This window comes from Schistocerca nitens, chromosome 7 (genome assembly GCF_023898315.1).
Source record: "Schistocerca nitens isolate TAMUIC-IGC-003100 chromosome 7, iqSchNite1.1, whole genome shotgun sequence".
Lineage (NCBI taxonomy): Eukaryota > Metazoa > Arthropoda > Insecta > Orthoptera > Acrididae > Schistocerca > Schistocerca nitens.
The window spans coordinates 522,072,695-522,087,531 of NC_064620.1; the positions used below are offsets into that span (position 1 = coordinate 522,072,695).

Consider the following 14,837-nt stretch of genomic DNA (forward strand, 5'->3'; position numbering starts at 1 on the left):
AAGTTGAATCATTAGGAAGTTCATTCAGAATGTTTTGAAAAAGATGAAGATACTGATCCCACGTTCTGTGATTCTGATGACAATAAAGACGACACAATTTATTGATTTCCTTCATCCATCTCTCTGAAGGATTAGATTGAGGGTGAAAAAGTGAAATGAAAATTGGTTTAATTTTACGACGCCGTAGAGTACGAAGCCAAATTTTAGAGCGAAACTGTGATCCATTATCTGATATAACCTTATCAACATGACCAACTTCCTTAAGAAAATGTTTGATGAAAGCATTAGATACTGAACGAGCTGTTGCTTTGCGTAAAGGTGTAAAACACACATATTTTGATGTTAATTCCACTGCTACGAAAATATACGCAAAACCATTAGTAGAACGAACCACTGGACCGAACAAATCGACTGCAGCCATCTCCTTTAATTTCGCTGGAATGATAGGAAACAACGGTGCTCTGTGAGAAACTGTGCCGGCCGCGGTGGTCTAGCGGTTCTGGCGCTGCAGTCCGGAACCGCGGGACTGCTACGGTCGCAGGTTCGAATCCTGCCTCGGGCATGGGTGTGTGTGATGTCCTTAGGTTAGTTAGGTTTAAGTAGTTCTAAGTTCTAGGGGACTTATGACCTAAGATGTTGAGTCCCATAGTGCTCAGAGCCATTTGAACCATTTTTTTGAGAAACTGTTGGCGGCTTAGCCTTTTGACATAATTTGCATTTGGCAAGAACAGATCGAATACGTTTTTCCATATTACTGAAGTAGCAATTTTCTCGTAATTTATGAAAGCATTTTCTGGGACCAAAGTGCGCATAACTGAAATGTGTGTACCAAATCAATTTATTGACCCACTCATCAGGAATACAAACTAACCAAACAGAGTTGTCGACCGATTTTCGTTTGAAAAGAATATCATTGCGAACTAAATAATACTGTCTGATCGCTACGCTTTCCTTTCTCCTCCACTTCTCCTTAATGTCCTTCCAGATTGGATCCTTATTTTGCTCCTTAGCGATGTCCTGGAGCGAAGACGAAATAAAGTTCTCAAACGCAACACCTTGAATGTACATCAAACAATAATGGTTTTCTTTGCCGTCCTCTTCGGCACTTTGTTTCAAACCCATAGGTGCACGTGATAAAGCATCAGCAACAATATTTGAAGATCCCTGTATGTAAACAATACTAAAATCAAATTCCTCTAGGTACAACGCCCATCGTGACAATCTGCCATGAGTTAATTTTGTCGACATAAGAAATTCCAGAGCTCGATGATCGGTGTAAACCTTAGTATGTCTGCCAAACAAAAATGTGCGAAATTTTGTGAAGGCCCATACAACAGCCAAAGCTTCAAGTTCCGTAATCGAATAATTCTTCTCTGATTTAGAGAGAACACGGCTTCCAAAGGCAACAGTTTTCTGTACTACAACGCCGTTTTCTTCTATCTCTTGAAATAAATGTGCACCTAGGCCTTTGTATGATGAGTCCGTCGCCAAACAAAAATCTTTAGATAAATCCGGATGTGAAAGAAGTGGGGCAGCAACTAAAGCATCACGAAGTTGTTCAAATTCTGACTGAGCTTCCTCATCCCAACACCAATTAGAATTTTTTCCAGATAATTCACATAAACGAGGTGTGGCCAAATTGTCCAATCTAACAAAGCGTCTAAGAAAATTACAGACACCAAGGAAACTACGAACTTCACGTTTTGTGGTAGGAACAGCATAATTATGAATAGCGTCTAGTTTCTCTGGATCAGGGAGAATACCTTCTGTAGAAATAATGTGACCGAGAAATTTCACCTGAGAACGACCAAATTCAGATTTTTCCAAGTTCACTGTCATGCCAACTCGTGCAAAAATACGTAATAATGAATCCAAAATTTTGTTATGCTCACTCCAAGAACGTTTAGCAATAAGAATGTCGTCAACATAAGAAGTAATATTGTCACGAAGATAAACAGGTAAAATTTCATTTAAGCTACGAATGAATGCTGCTGAAGATACAGTAAGTCCAAACGGTAATTTCCGAAACTGGTAACAGTTACCAAAGGCTAAAAAAGCAGTATATTTTCTACAATCAGGGTGGAGTTCTATTTGCCAAAAACTTGCGCGCATATCAATCGTGGATAAAACTTTAATTCCATGGAAATGTTGAAGAAGTTCATCTAAATTTTGTGGACGGTCAGTTTCAGGAATAATAATATTATTTATCTGTCTGGAATCCAGAACCAAACGAATTGACCCATCCTTTTTAAGAACAACGTGTAATGGGCTGGTATAAGGACTGACTGCTGGCTCAACAATGCCCTGATCTAACATGTATTGAAGTTCATTCTTAACCTTGTCTCTGTAAGCCAAAGGAATAGCGTACGTTTTTCCGCGAAATGGTGTGTGTTCTTTTACTTTAAATAAATATTGTAAGCCTTGTATAGTTCCTGTGTGATGACTAAACACTGTAGCATGTGAAGTCAAAATATGGTGCAGCTCTTCTCTTGCAACGTCATCTGGCACTTCAGCTTTCTTAACCTTTTCATTAATTAATTCTTCGCTATTAATTACATCATCCATCGCGTCCCTGTATCTATTGTCATTGTCATGAATAAACACACTGTCGTCATAATGCTCAACAAAAGCATCAGAAGTAAGAAACCTTAAACATTTTGTATCTGATTCAGATCTTGCTAAACACTCGAAAAATTTCAAACATTTCAGCATTCCGGCAACAGTCAAATTCACACTTCCTTCTTTAAAGTTCAAAATTGCCTTATGTGCGTTAAGAAACTCCATACCTAAAATAATCTGTGTACTGAGTAATGGAACAATAATAAAATTAGCAGAAAATTCGTATCCTTGACAAATGAAATTTAGGTTGGTCTGTTGTTTAACTTCCACACCTTTTCCAGAAATCGCTCCTCGAATTGTAGTTTTAGAAATAGGTAACACGGGACAGGCACTAGTTCTTTCACATATACGAAAAACTGATTCACTAATGACGTTCAATGGGCTCCCAGAATCTAAAACTGCAGTGAACTTATTCTTACCCACACATACTTCAATAACAGGATGTAAAAATGCGTCTACATTAGTTTCCTTTTCGTCTAACAAAATGTCTCTCATGTCTTCCAGTCGTACGTAGTGTAAAGTCGAAGTGTCATTACTTTCTGAACCGTCTATATTGCTGCCAGAAGCCGAAGCTGCTAGTCATTGTCGATTGTTTGCGTCACGTCTTTGATTATTCGCGTCATTTCGCGGATCAATTTCTACTAATTGCACTTGTCTCTCTGAAGTTCTGTCACGTGGAGGATGCCAATTAGGTCCTTCCTGTCTGTTAGATGCAAATTCTTGGTTGTGTCTGTTATTAAAATTTCTGTTTTCCTGTCTGTCTGCATAACTACTTCTTGTGTAATTTCGACTGTCACTTCTGAAATTATTGTTGTATCTACTACCCTGGTTATTTCTGTAGTAAGAATTTCTGTTATTGTATGAATAATTTCTATCTTGATGATACCGATTACTGTTTCCGTATGGTTGAACATTCCGGTAGGAATTACCGTTATTATAATTGTCTGTGTAATTTCTGTTAGAACGTCTGTTATTGTCATAAGGCTGGTATCTATTGTCCTGTCTGTTACGTCTGTCATTCTCAAAGTTACCCAAATAACGTCCGTTCCGATCACTATCCCTTTTCTCTGAAAATGTATTGTAATTACTGCTACTGAAAAAATTACAAGAAGTCCCGTCGTCGTTGTCATACTCAAGTTCTTGTAGCAAAGTCTTAAAAGTCTCAATGTCGTCTTTACATCTTCCGGCTAAAGCAATTTGTCTTATGGATTGTGGCAGCTTAGTTAAACAAATCCGAATTAATTCAGTTGGGCTATAAGGGTTGGACAGGAACTGATTCTTTCGAATCATGTCTTCAAAGTAATCTGCCGGTGTGCGGAACTCAGACTGTTTAAAATTACGCTGCATAATCAGACTATGTTTGACTCTGTCTTGTGTGTTTTCGGACCAATATGCCGATAGAAATGCATGATAAAAATCATTCAGATTATTACACTCTCTAATGAGTGCGCGCATCCGCGTCGCCGGTTCGTTTTCTAAATATCCACACATAAATTCCAGTTTGTGACTTAGTGGCCAATTTGGTGGGAGTGCATACATAAATTGATCTAACCATGCACATGGATGTATGTCATTCTTAGAATTGCGGAAGATCTTAAATTTCCGAACAGTCAAAAAGTGTTTATAGTCAAAGTTTTCGCCTCTTGGCGACAAAGACCTACCGCGTCTGTCCCAGTTTGAATGTCGATTATTGTCAAGTTCGCGCGCCTGGCGCTCCCTTGTTGCGTCCCGTAAATGAAACAAATTATCTTCTTCAAAGCCCTCTGCTATCTGTGATTCTAAATTTCTTCTGCTGTCTTTTCCTACGATTTCGCCTTCAATTTGTTTGACTTGCTTTCGTAATGCCTCTACTTCCCTTTTAACGCGTTCATTAAATTTTCCCTGATTTTCAACATGCTTATTTATGTTCTGGTACTCTTCGGTTTCTGCAAATGGTAATGGAGCTGTATCATCTGAATCTCTGTCCCCATGTAAACTAAGATTTGTCAATTTATCTGAAATCTCCTCAACTCTTTCCGATAAGTCACCTATTTTTTCTTTCTGTTTACCTACGTCTTCCGTAAGTGTCGCGACTCGGGTTTCAGTATTAACACATTTAGTAGTTAACTGTTCATACTGTTGTGTTAGGTTATTTAATCTGTCATTTGGTACGGATTCCTCGATTCTCTCAAATATTTCTTCCTTATCGTGTGCACGTTGTAAATTTAACTCTGAAAATTTCTGTACTATCACGCGATCTCTTTCTTCCTGTTCTCTATCTTGTTCCCTTTGTCTAATCTCTACTGCAATTAATCTATTATTGTGAGAATTCAAAATCGGTTGTACTTCTTCTCTAATTTCTTTCTTTAATTCATCTTTCATATTTTTGAAACATGTCCCTATTCGTGAGTCAAACCGTGTTTCCATTGTTTCCATCTCTGTTTTAATTGTTCCTATTTGTGATCCCAACTGTGATCCCAGTGAGTCTAACCGTGTTTCCATTGTTTCCATTTGTGAGTCTAACCGAGATCCCATTGTTCCCATTTGTGAGTCTAACCGAGATCCCATTGTTTCCATCCGTGTTTCCATTTGTGAGTCTAACCGTGTTTCCATTTTTAATATAGCACTCATCAACTGCTCCATAGTAACTGATTCGAAACTCCTTTCGCCCCTAACATTTCCCGCAAAACCAGTTTCCTTCGTCATAGCTGTAAAGCTATCTGTGTTCGATACTATTCCAGAATCTTCTGTCGTTAATCTCGGATTCTGTGAATTTTCTGATTGAGAAAAATTTTGAAATGGTTCCGGACTATTTTCCCGACTTATTACATTGTTTTCCACTTCATTATTCAACATACTGTTCTCTTGTGTTGGCGAGTTCGCCATGTCAACAATTTCGTCATTCTGACTATCCATCATTTTTGCCTTTTTCATTGATCGCGTGATCATTTACAAAATATACAAAACTCGTCACTATAAAAAAATTACACACAATGACACTATATCATTCACACGAAATGCTTCCCTCAATCACGATCATCGAACAATTGAAATAATTGCACTAAATTGTCAAACCCATAGACAAGACAACAAAAATTAAATTTTAAAGAATACCATTAGAAAAATGCCAATTACCAAATCTACACATGCAATATAGACTACAATTACTAAATTACAAATTACTACAACAATCCTACTGTCTACTATTTCTACAATCAGAAGAATTCCAAGGGACGATCCGAAGCAGTGGTCGCCACGTGCATGTGGGCTTAATTATATGAAATGCAAATATTTTTAGTTTTTCGGTTTAGTAGCTATCTGTCCGATTACGAAGTCTCGTAACGGTTGGCCCTGACTGTTATTATTACGCAATCTGACTGCTTAGAACAACAACAAAGAATGAAATGGAAATTTTCATTAACACAATTAATTAATTAATTAAGTCCCCAGCAACTATAAAACCTACGAAACCAAAGCACAAGTATAACTGTTCTGTGTGTGGAAGTATGACTCAACGTACGCATCTGGCACGGTTCTTCTTCAATAACACAAGAAATTTTAAATATCATTCATACTGAATTAATTAAAGAAAATAAAAATACCATAATTACTCAAGAAAACCAGAATTACACTCTAATACAATAACACAAGCCAGATGCTTTGTTGACTGAACCTGTAATGACGCATTATTTAACATGGAAATAATGAAAAATAAATCAAGTTTCGTTACCTTCATATATTGACCAAAATCACTCTAATCATTACAATATATCTCCACACCGACTCGCTATTACCACATCTCAACAAGAACCTTTCAGTATCACATCTCAGAAAGCACACCCTACTAGCACATCTCAACACGAACTGACTACTACGAGTCCTCGACAAACACTGCCCCTACGACATCTCAATAATCACTCCCGTGGAGGCGGCGGAACAATGCTCTCTAGCGATCTCTGTCGCTGTGGCTCAGTGTAGCCACCTTTCAACATTACTGTTGTTTGGCGTGGCTAAGAGACTAGCGCATGGGTATGCGATACGAAAGGTCACGGCTTCGAGCATGGATGGGGTACAAAATACTTTTTCCCTCTTCATATATGCAACACGTTCTAAGACAATGTTATTACATTATAAGTGAAGATTTTTCTGCAATATTTGTTATTACTCACATGTAAGACCGCACTTCCTCAGTAATGATTTCGTGATTTCTGTGTGTTTAAAAATCGAAATATGAAATTGCTGTGAGTGAAACAACGGAGATTGACCTTTATATTTTTTTTCTTCTCAGTAATAATTCACCATTCTTACCGAAAAGGTTGCGATTTCCGAGTATGCGGTTAGACATGAATGTAAGAAAACAACTTAAAATACTGGGAATGTAAGTAGCAGCAGTCATCTTCATAATCTTGCTTGTCACAAGTATTTATTTGCTATCGAATCCTCAACAACAGTAGACAGAGATGAAATATCTCTGCCGTAATATTTTTAGACTGTAGCACCATATACGAAACATTTTCATTCATGAGAAGCATGTTATAAATTTGGACGAACCGCAGGAGCTCTCGAAAATGCGTTTTTTTTCAGTTTTGTTTTTAAGACCCAAATCGTTGACGTATCATATAGGAAATTGGGCTACTTAGTCATTTGGATATTACATACTATTCCTAACTCATTTTCCGAAACGCAAAATCCGAAACACGATGTCAGTGTGAACGAGAATAAGATGACATAATGCGGCATTTACGACAATCTACAGAATACAGTCAAATACGCTATCTTTTCGGTACTTGGAAGAATATCGCGCCTGTGTCGTCTGCTAGCCGCTTTGTGTTCGTGGCGCTGTGTGCGCTGCAGTACGCATGCGGGGCCGCTTGCTTTTGATTGGCTTGCGCGACGCGAACCGACTACAGCGCTTCGGTTCTCTAGACCCGAACGGTATCGCTTCCGAAATGCATACTGAATAACGCAGTGGCTCTAATTCGAATACTAGACCGTTCGGTGCTCTTGAGTACCGAAACGACCGGCACAATAGCCGAAAGATACAGAATAGGCACCCTGGCCAGAACTGTTTGCGTGATCGCGACCACAACAACAAACACCCTCACCTACTTTGGCCTCACCATTGACCGTCACTTCACCTGGATCCCTCATCTCCGCTCCATCCAATCAAAAGCCCACAACCGCCTCTGACTCCTCAAACTCCTCTCTGGGCGGACATGGGGGTTGCACCCCGCTACCATTCTCCACACCTACAAATCCTTAATCCGTCCCATCCTCTGTTATGCCAGTCCCGCCTGGATATCTGCCCCCCCCCCCAAATTCTATAAGTCCCTCCAGATCCTTGAGCGTCATGCACTCCGCCTCGCCCTCCGTATACACCTCCCGTCCCCCAAGCGGATCCTCTATGACCTCATTCTTTTCCCGCATCTGCTCCTATTCCTCGAACATATCCACATCCCCTACACCTCCCGCCGCCTTAATCCCCCTCACCCCCTGGTTGCTCCTCTCCTCTCCCGTCCCGCGCCCTGCCACGTCTTCACTGTCGTGTCCCCCCTACCCTCCATCTCTACACCCTTCATCTCCTTTCCCAAGGTGGCTTCCATCAACTCCCCCTCCCAGATAATGGCCTCTCTCCCTCCATTTATCCCTCCTATCAACTCTGATCCTCACTCCCCCTCCTTTCCTCTGTCCTTTTCCCGGGCTCCCTCTCCCCCCTTCCATCCTCTTTTTTCCCCACCTCCCCTCTCTCTGCCCCCTTCTCTCCTCCAAGTCCTTTTGCATTTCCCCTATCTGCCTTTTCCCATTCCCTCTCGCGTCTGCCCTGCCCCTCTCTCCCCTTATGAGTCCTCTCCCTCCTTTGGTTCCCCCCCCCCCTTTTCGTTTTTTCCTTTCCTCCCTCCTTGTTTTCCCCCAAAGACTGCTACACTTTAACTTCCACTTCCTCATTTCGAAGACAAGTTTGTCGAAGTAAGGCGACCGCGTCCTCGCTATTCATTGGCTAATGTAGATTCGCTCGAAAGACCAAAGGGAGGGGGCAGGGGAACCTATGTGTATTCGATGTAGCAGAGAAAATGCGGGAATCGATCTACGGTTTACGAAGTGAAAAGCAGAAGTGCGCGCCAGTAATCGTTATGCAAGTAAATGGAACGTGTGATCGATGACGTGAACCTAATGGCAGGCGCTGCGGTGGCTCCGTCGCGGGATCTCCGAGGAGGAGGTGGAGCGCCAGATGGCGTGCATCCAGGCCTTGCTGGACGTGGGCGGCTCCAAGCAGGGCCGGCCACTGCGCGAGCTACTGCGCTGCCGGGCCACCCTCGTGGCCGTCGCCATCGTCCTCCTGCTGTTCCTCAACCAGCAGTTCTGCGGCACCTTCTGCGTCGACAGCTACGCAGTCTTCATCTTCAACGAAGCTGGCGGCTCCCTGTCACCTGAAGCCGCAACCATCATCCTAGGCGTACTGCAGGTACCATCGCACGTTCTCCAGGCCAGATTTCTATTTTCCCATATTAAACTACTGGCCATTAAATTTGCTACACCATGAAGATGACGTGCTACAGACGCGATATTTTACCGACAGGAAGAAGATACTGTGATATTGACGCATGGTGCACCCAATGGCAATTGAATCTCAATGTAGACAAGTGTAATGTGCTGCGAATACATAGAAAGAAAGATCCCTTACCATTTAGCTACAATATAGCAGGTCAGCAACTGGAAGCAGTTAATTCCATAAATTATCTGGGAGTACACATTAGGAGTGATTTAAAATGGAATGATCATATAAAGTTGATCGTCGGTAAAGGAGATGCCAGACTGAGATTCATTGGAAGAATCCTAAGGAAATGCAATCCGAAAACAAAGGAAGTAGTTTACAGTACGCTTGTTCGCCCACTGCTTGAATGCTGCTCAGTGGTGTGGGATCCGTACCAGATAGGGTTCATAGAAGAGATAGAGAGGATCCAACGGAGAGCAGCGCGCTTCGTTACAGGATCATTTAGTAATCGCGAAAGCGTTACGGAGATGATAGATAAACTCCAGTGGAAGACTCTGCAGGAGAGACGCTCAGTAGCTCGGTACGGGCTATTGATGAAGTTTCGAGAACGTACCTTCACCGAGGAGTCAAACAGTATATTGCTCCCTCCTACGTATATCTCGCGAAGAGACCACCGGGATAAAATCAGAGAGATTAGAGCCCACACAGAGGCATACCGACAGTCCTTCTTTCCACGAATAATACGAGACTGGAATAGAAGGGAGAACCGATAGAGGTACTCAAGGTACCCTCCACCACACACCATCAGGTCGCTTGCGGAGTATGGATGTAGATGTAGATGTAGATAAGCAAATATTACCTTTTCAGAACATTCACACAAGGTTGGCCCGGTGGCGACACCTACAACGTGCTGACATCAGGGAATTTTCCAACCGATTTCTCACACACAAACAGCAGTCGACCGGCGTTGCCTGGTGAGACGTTGTTGTGATGCCTCGTGTAAGGAGGAGAAATGCGTACCATCACGTTTCCTACTTTGATAAAGGTCGGATTATAGACTATCGCGATTGCGGTTTATCTTATCGCGACATTGCTGCTCGCGTTGGTCGAGATCCAATGACTGTTAGCAGAATATGGAATCGGTGGGTTCAGGAGGGTAGTACGGAACGCCAAGCTGGATCCCAACGGCCTCGTATCACTTGCAGTCGAGATGACAGGCATTTTATCCGCATGGCTGTAGCTGATCGTTCAGCCACGTCTCGATCCCTGAGTCAACAGATGGGGACGTTTGCAAGACAACAACCATCTGCACGAACAGTTCGACGACGTTTGCAGCAGCATGGGCTATCTCGGTGACCATGGCTGCGGTTACCCTTGACGCTGCATCACAGACAGCAGCGCCTGCGATGGTGTACTCAACGACGAACCTTGGTGCACTAATGGCAAAACGTCATTTTTTCGGATGAATCCAGGTTCTGTTTACAGCATCATGATGGTCGCATCCGTGTTTGGCGACATCGCGGTGAACGCACATTGGAAGCGTGTATTCGCCATCGCCATACTGGCGTATCACCCGGGGTGATGATATGGGGTGCCATTGGTTGCATGTCTCGGTCACCTCTTGTCGCATTGACGGCACTTTGAACAATGGACGTTACATTTCAGATGTGTTACGACCCGTGGCTCTATCCTTCATTCGATCCCTGCGAAACCCCACATTTCAGCAGGATAATGCACGACCGCATGTTGCAGGTCCTGTACAGGAGTTTCTGAATACAGAAAATGTTCGACTGCTACCCTGGCCAGCACTTTCTCCAGATGTCTCACCAATTGAAAACGTCTGGTCAATGGTGGCCGAGCAACTGGCTCGTCACAATACTCCAGTCACTACTCTTGATGAACTGTGGTATTGTGTTGAAGCTGCATGGGCAGCTGTACCTGTACACGCCATACAAACTCCGTTTGACTCAATGCCCAGGCGTATCAAGGCCGTTATTACGGGAAGAGGTGATTCTTCTGGGTACTGATTTCTCAGGATCTATGCACCCAAAATGTAATCATATGTCAGTTCTATTGTAATATATTTGTCCAATGACTACCCGTTTATCATCTGCATTTCTTCTTGGTGTAGCAATTTTAATGACCAGTAGTGTACTTGATAATTTACTTATGTCACTTGTCGCTACAGTGTTGCCACATCTGCTGCTGACTTCCGTTCTCGTTCTCTATGCTCTTAACGTCTAACGTTGACCAATGTGGGAAGCGGCTGCCGCGAGCTATGATGGAAGTGGGAGATTCTCTGCCGACAGCTGATGTTCAGTGAAGAATGATCGAACCGCGGCAGACAACGCGTATTGTAGCCTTGAAATTAAATTTATGTCCTAACCTAACCACAACTTCGTGAAGTGCAGTGTATCCGCAAAAACGGCGGTCAGCAATAGGCGGCAGAATTAAAATCACGGCCGCTTTGTTCACGGCGTTTAAGGCTAAAAGCGTTTCAGCGGTAAAAGCAAACTGTAATATCTCGTTGTCACTGGTTACCTGAAACTACCTATTCTCATACTGCCGCGTTACGAAGTTCTGGTTGGCACTTGCTTACACATTATAGGCGACACAAGCAGATTCCAGAAGAAAAAGAATGATAGGAAAAAGATAAGAGCAAATAAAAAGAGTAATACGATGATGAAAATGTCCTGGTACAGTATTATAAATAAAAAATTACATTTAAGATCAATTAACTGATTAATAATAATCCAAACTTTTTAATTAGATTTAGAAAAATATAAAATTTCGATTCATATGAAATTCAGACTTACGACCGTCTACACATCAAGTTTGTATGCTAACCACCACCCTAAGCGATTACACAGCGGAAGGCTATTGCATTTACGACTCCGGTGACCCAGTCTCGACGATAAACTGCAGACTTCAAAAATTCGGCTTCTTGCAACGCCGTGCGAAGCTTATCTAATGTAAGCTGATCTATGTGATTACAATAAATGTATACGTGATGCTGATCCCGTCTTTTGCTGAGGGATTCAGTATTATTTGGTTAGTGTTGTGTGAGAAAAGTGTGTATTTCGTTCATTGTGCGTGTATGTGTGTGTGTGTGTGTGTGTGTGTGTGTGTGTGTGTGTGTGTGTGTGTGCCTGCCTATGTGCGTGAGTGTTAAGTGTGCTGAAATATGAGATAAAAGCGGTAGACACAGGATTCGGGATTCAAAAACATCAAGAAAGAAAGCCTAACAAGAATTTCGAAGTGGACTAATTGTGACAGTTCGGCAACGCTGAAAAATTCGGGTGTGACGCTGAACGCTCTGTTTGGAGGAAACTGGGTATCAACTATCAACTAATTTTAATCGGGAAATACACTACTGGCCATTAAAATTGGTACACCAAGAAGAAATGCAGATGACAAACGGGTAGTCATTGGACAAATATATTATACTACAGCTGACATGTGACTACATTTTCACACAATTTGGGTGCATAGATACTGAGAATTCTGTACCCAGAACAACCACCTCTGGCCGTAATAACGGCATTGATTCGCCTGGGCATTGAGTCAAACGGAGTTCGGATGGCGTCTACAGGTACAGCTGCCCATGCAGCTTCAACTCGATACCACAGTTCATCAAGAGTAGTGACTGGCGTATTGCGACGAGCCAGTTGCTCGGCCACCATTGTCCAGACGTTTTCAATTGGTGCACCCAGGTTCGTCGTTGAGTACACCATCGCAGGCGCTGCTGTCTGTGATCCAGCGTCAAGGGTAACCGCAGCCATGGTCTCCGAGCTGATAGTACATGCTGCTGCAAACGTCGTCGAACTGTTCGTGCAGATGGTTGTTGTCTTGCAAATGTCCCCATCTGTTGACTCAGGGATCGAGACGTGGCTGCACGATCCGTTACAGCAAACCGGATAAGATGCCTGTCATCTCGACTGCTAGTGATACGAGGCCATTGGGACCCAGCACGGCGTTCCGTCTTACCTTCCTGAAGCCACCGATTCCATATTCTGCTAACAGTCATTGGATCTCGACCAACGCGAGCAGCAATGTCGCGATACGATAAACCGCAATCGCGATAGGCTACGATCCGACCTTTATCAAAGTCGGAAACTTGATAGTACGCATTTCTCCTCCTTACACGAGGCATCACAAAAACGTTTCACCAGGCAACGCCGGTCAACTGCTGTTTGTGTGTGAGAAATCGGTTGGAAACTTTCCTCATGTCAGCACGTTGTAGGTGTCGCCATCAGCGCCAACCTTGTGTGAATGCTCTGAAAAGCTAATCATTTGCATATCACAACATCTTCTTCCTGTCGGTTAAATTTCGCGTCTGTAGCACATCATCTTCGTGGTGTAGCAATTTTAATGGCCAGTAGAGTAGTATGTAATATGAGGATTATTTACAATGATGGGCGAATGCTCCATCAGTTTCAGTTCAGATGAATTTGGAAGCTAAAACATCAACGTGCTCTTCAAACCACTGTAGCACCTTGTAGCCTGTTGATATGTACAGTTACCCCGCTGTAAGATACCATCTCTAACGGTGAAGATGTCAAGTGTGATTCAGGTGGTCAGCAATAATGTTCACATAATCCACATCTGTCATGGTGCCTGTTACCATTACCACATGTCCCAAGGAGACCAAGGTGAATGACACCACCCGCCTTTTTCTTTTTCTTTTTTCTTTCTAGTCATCAGTCTTTGACTGGTTTGTTGCTGTCCACCACGAATTCCTCTCCCGTGTTAACCTCTTAACCTCTTTATCTCAGCGGACCGCTCCTTTCCTCGCCGATTCTAAGGGGAAACTTCTCACTCCTTATCTTACCAGTCCATCTACTTTTCAGCATTCTAATGTAGCACCACATCTCAAATACTTCGATTCTCTTCCGTTTCGGTTTTCTAAAAGGCTGTGTCTCACTATCGTACAATCCTGTGTTCCAAAAGTACATTCTCAGAAATTTCTTCCTCAAATTAAGGCCTGTGTTTGATACTAGTAGATTTCTCTTTGCCAGTAATGCCCTTTTTGCCAGTGCTAGTCTGCTTTTGATGCCCTTCTTGCTCTGTCCATCATGGGCTATTTAGCTGCGTAGGTAGCAGAATTCCGTAGCTTCATCTACTTTGTGTCCGCGGCTCGTACTCTTGCGGTAGCGTTGTCGTTTCCCACGCGCAGGGTCCTGGGTTCGATTCCCGGCGGGGTTAGGGATCTTCTCTGCTTCGAGATGACTGGGTGTTGTGTGTCTTTCATCATCATTTCATCCCCATTCTCTCGCAAGTCTCCGTAGTGGCGTTAAAGAACTTGCGGAGCGGCGGCCGAGTCGCCCCGCGAGGGGTCTCCCGGCTACCAATGCCATACGCTAATTATTATTGTCCATTTTGTGATCACCAATCCTCTGATATTAAGTTTCTCTCTCTCCTCATTTCTGCTACTTCTCATTTGTTCCATCTTTCGTCGATTTACTCTCAATCCATCTTCTGTTCTCATTAAACCGTTCGTTTCATTCAGCAGATCCTGTCACTCTTCTTCACCTTCACTGAGTACAGCAATGTCATCAGCGAACCTTATCACTGATATGCTTTCGCCTTGAATTTTAGTTCCACTCATCAGCCTTTCTTTTATTTCCGTCATTACTTCTTTGATCTATAGATTGATCAGTAGGAGCGAAACACTACATCCCTGTCTTACAACCTATTTAATCCGAGCACTACACCCCTGTCTTACACCCTATTTAATCCGAGCACT

General features: G+C 42.8%; 1 protein-coding gene across 1 annotated transcript in view; it reads left to right on the forward strand.

Annotated features, from left to right (window-relative positions):
• Positions 1-14,837, forward strand: part of LOC126195730 (facilitated trehalose transporter Tret1-2 homolog) — an 89,610-nt gene that overhangs the window by 58,644 nt on the left and 16,129 nt on the right. Inside the window, exon 4 of the mRNA XM_049934359.1 lies at positions 8,777-9,061. Coding sequence (XP_049790316.1) covers positions 8,777-9,061 — 285 coding nt within the window. The remainder of the gene's footprint in view (positions 1-8,776; positions 9,062-14,837) is intronic.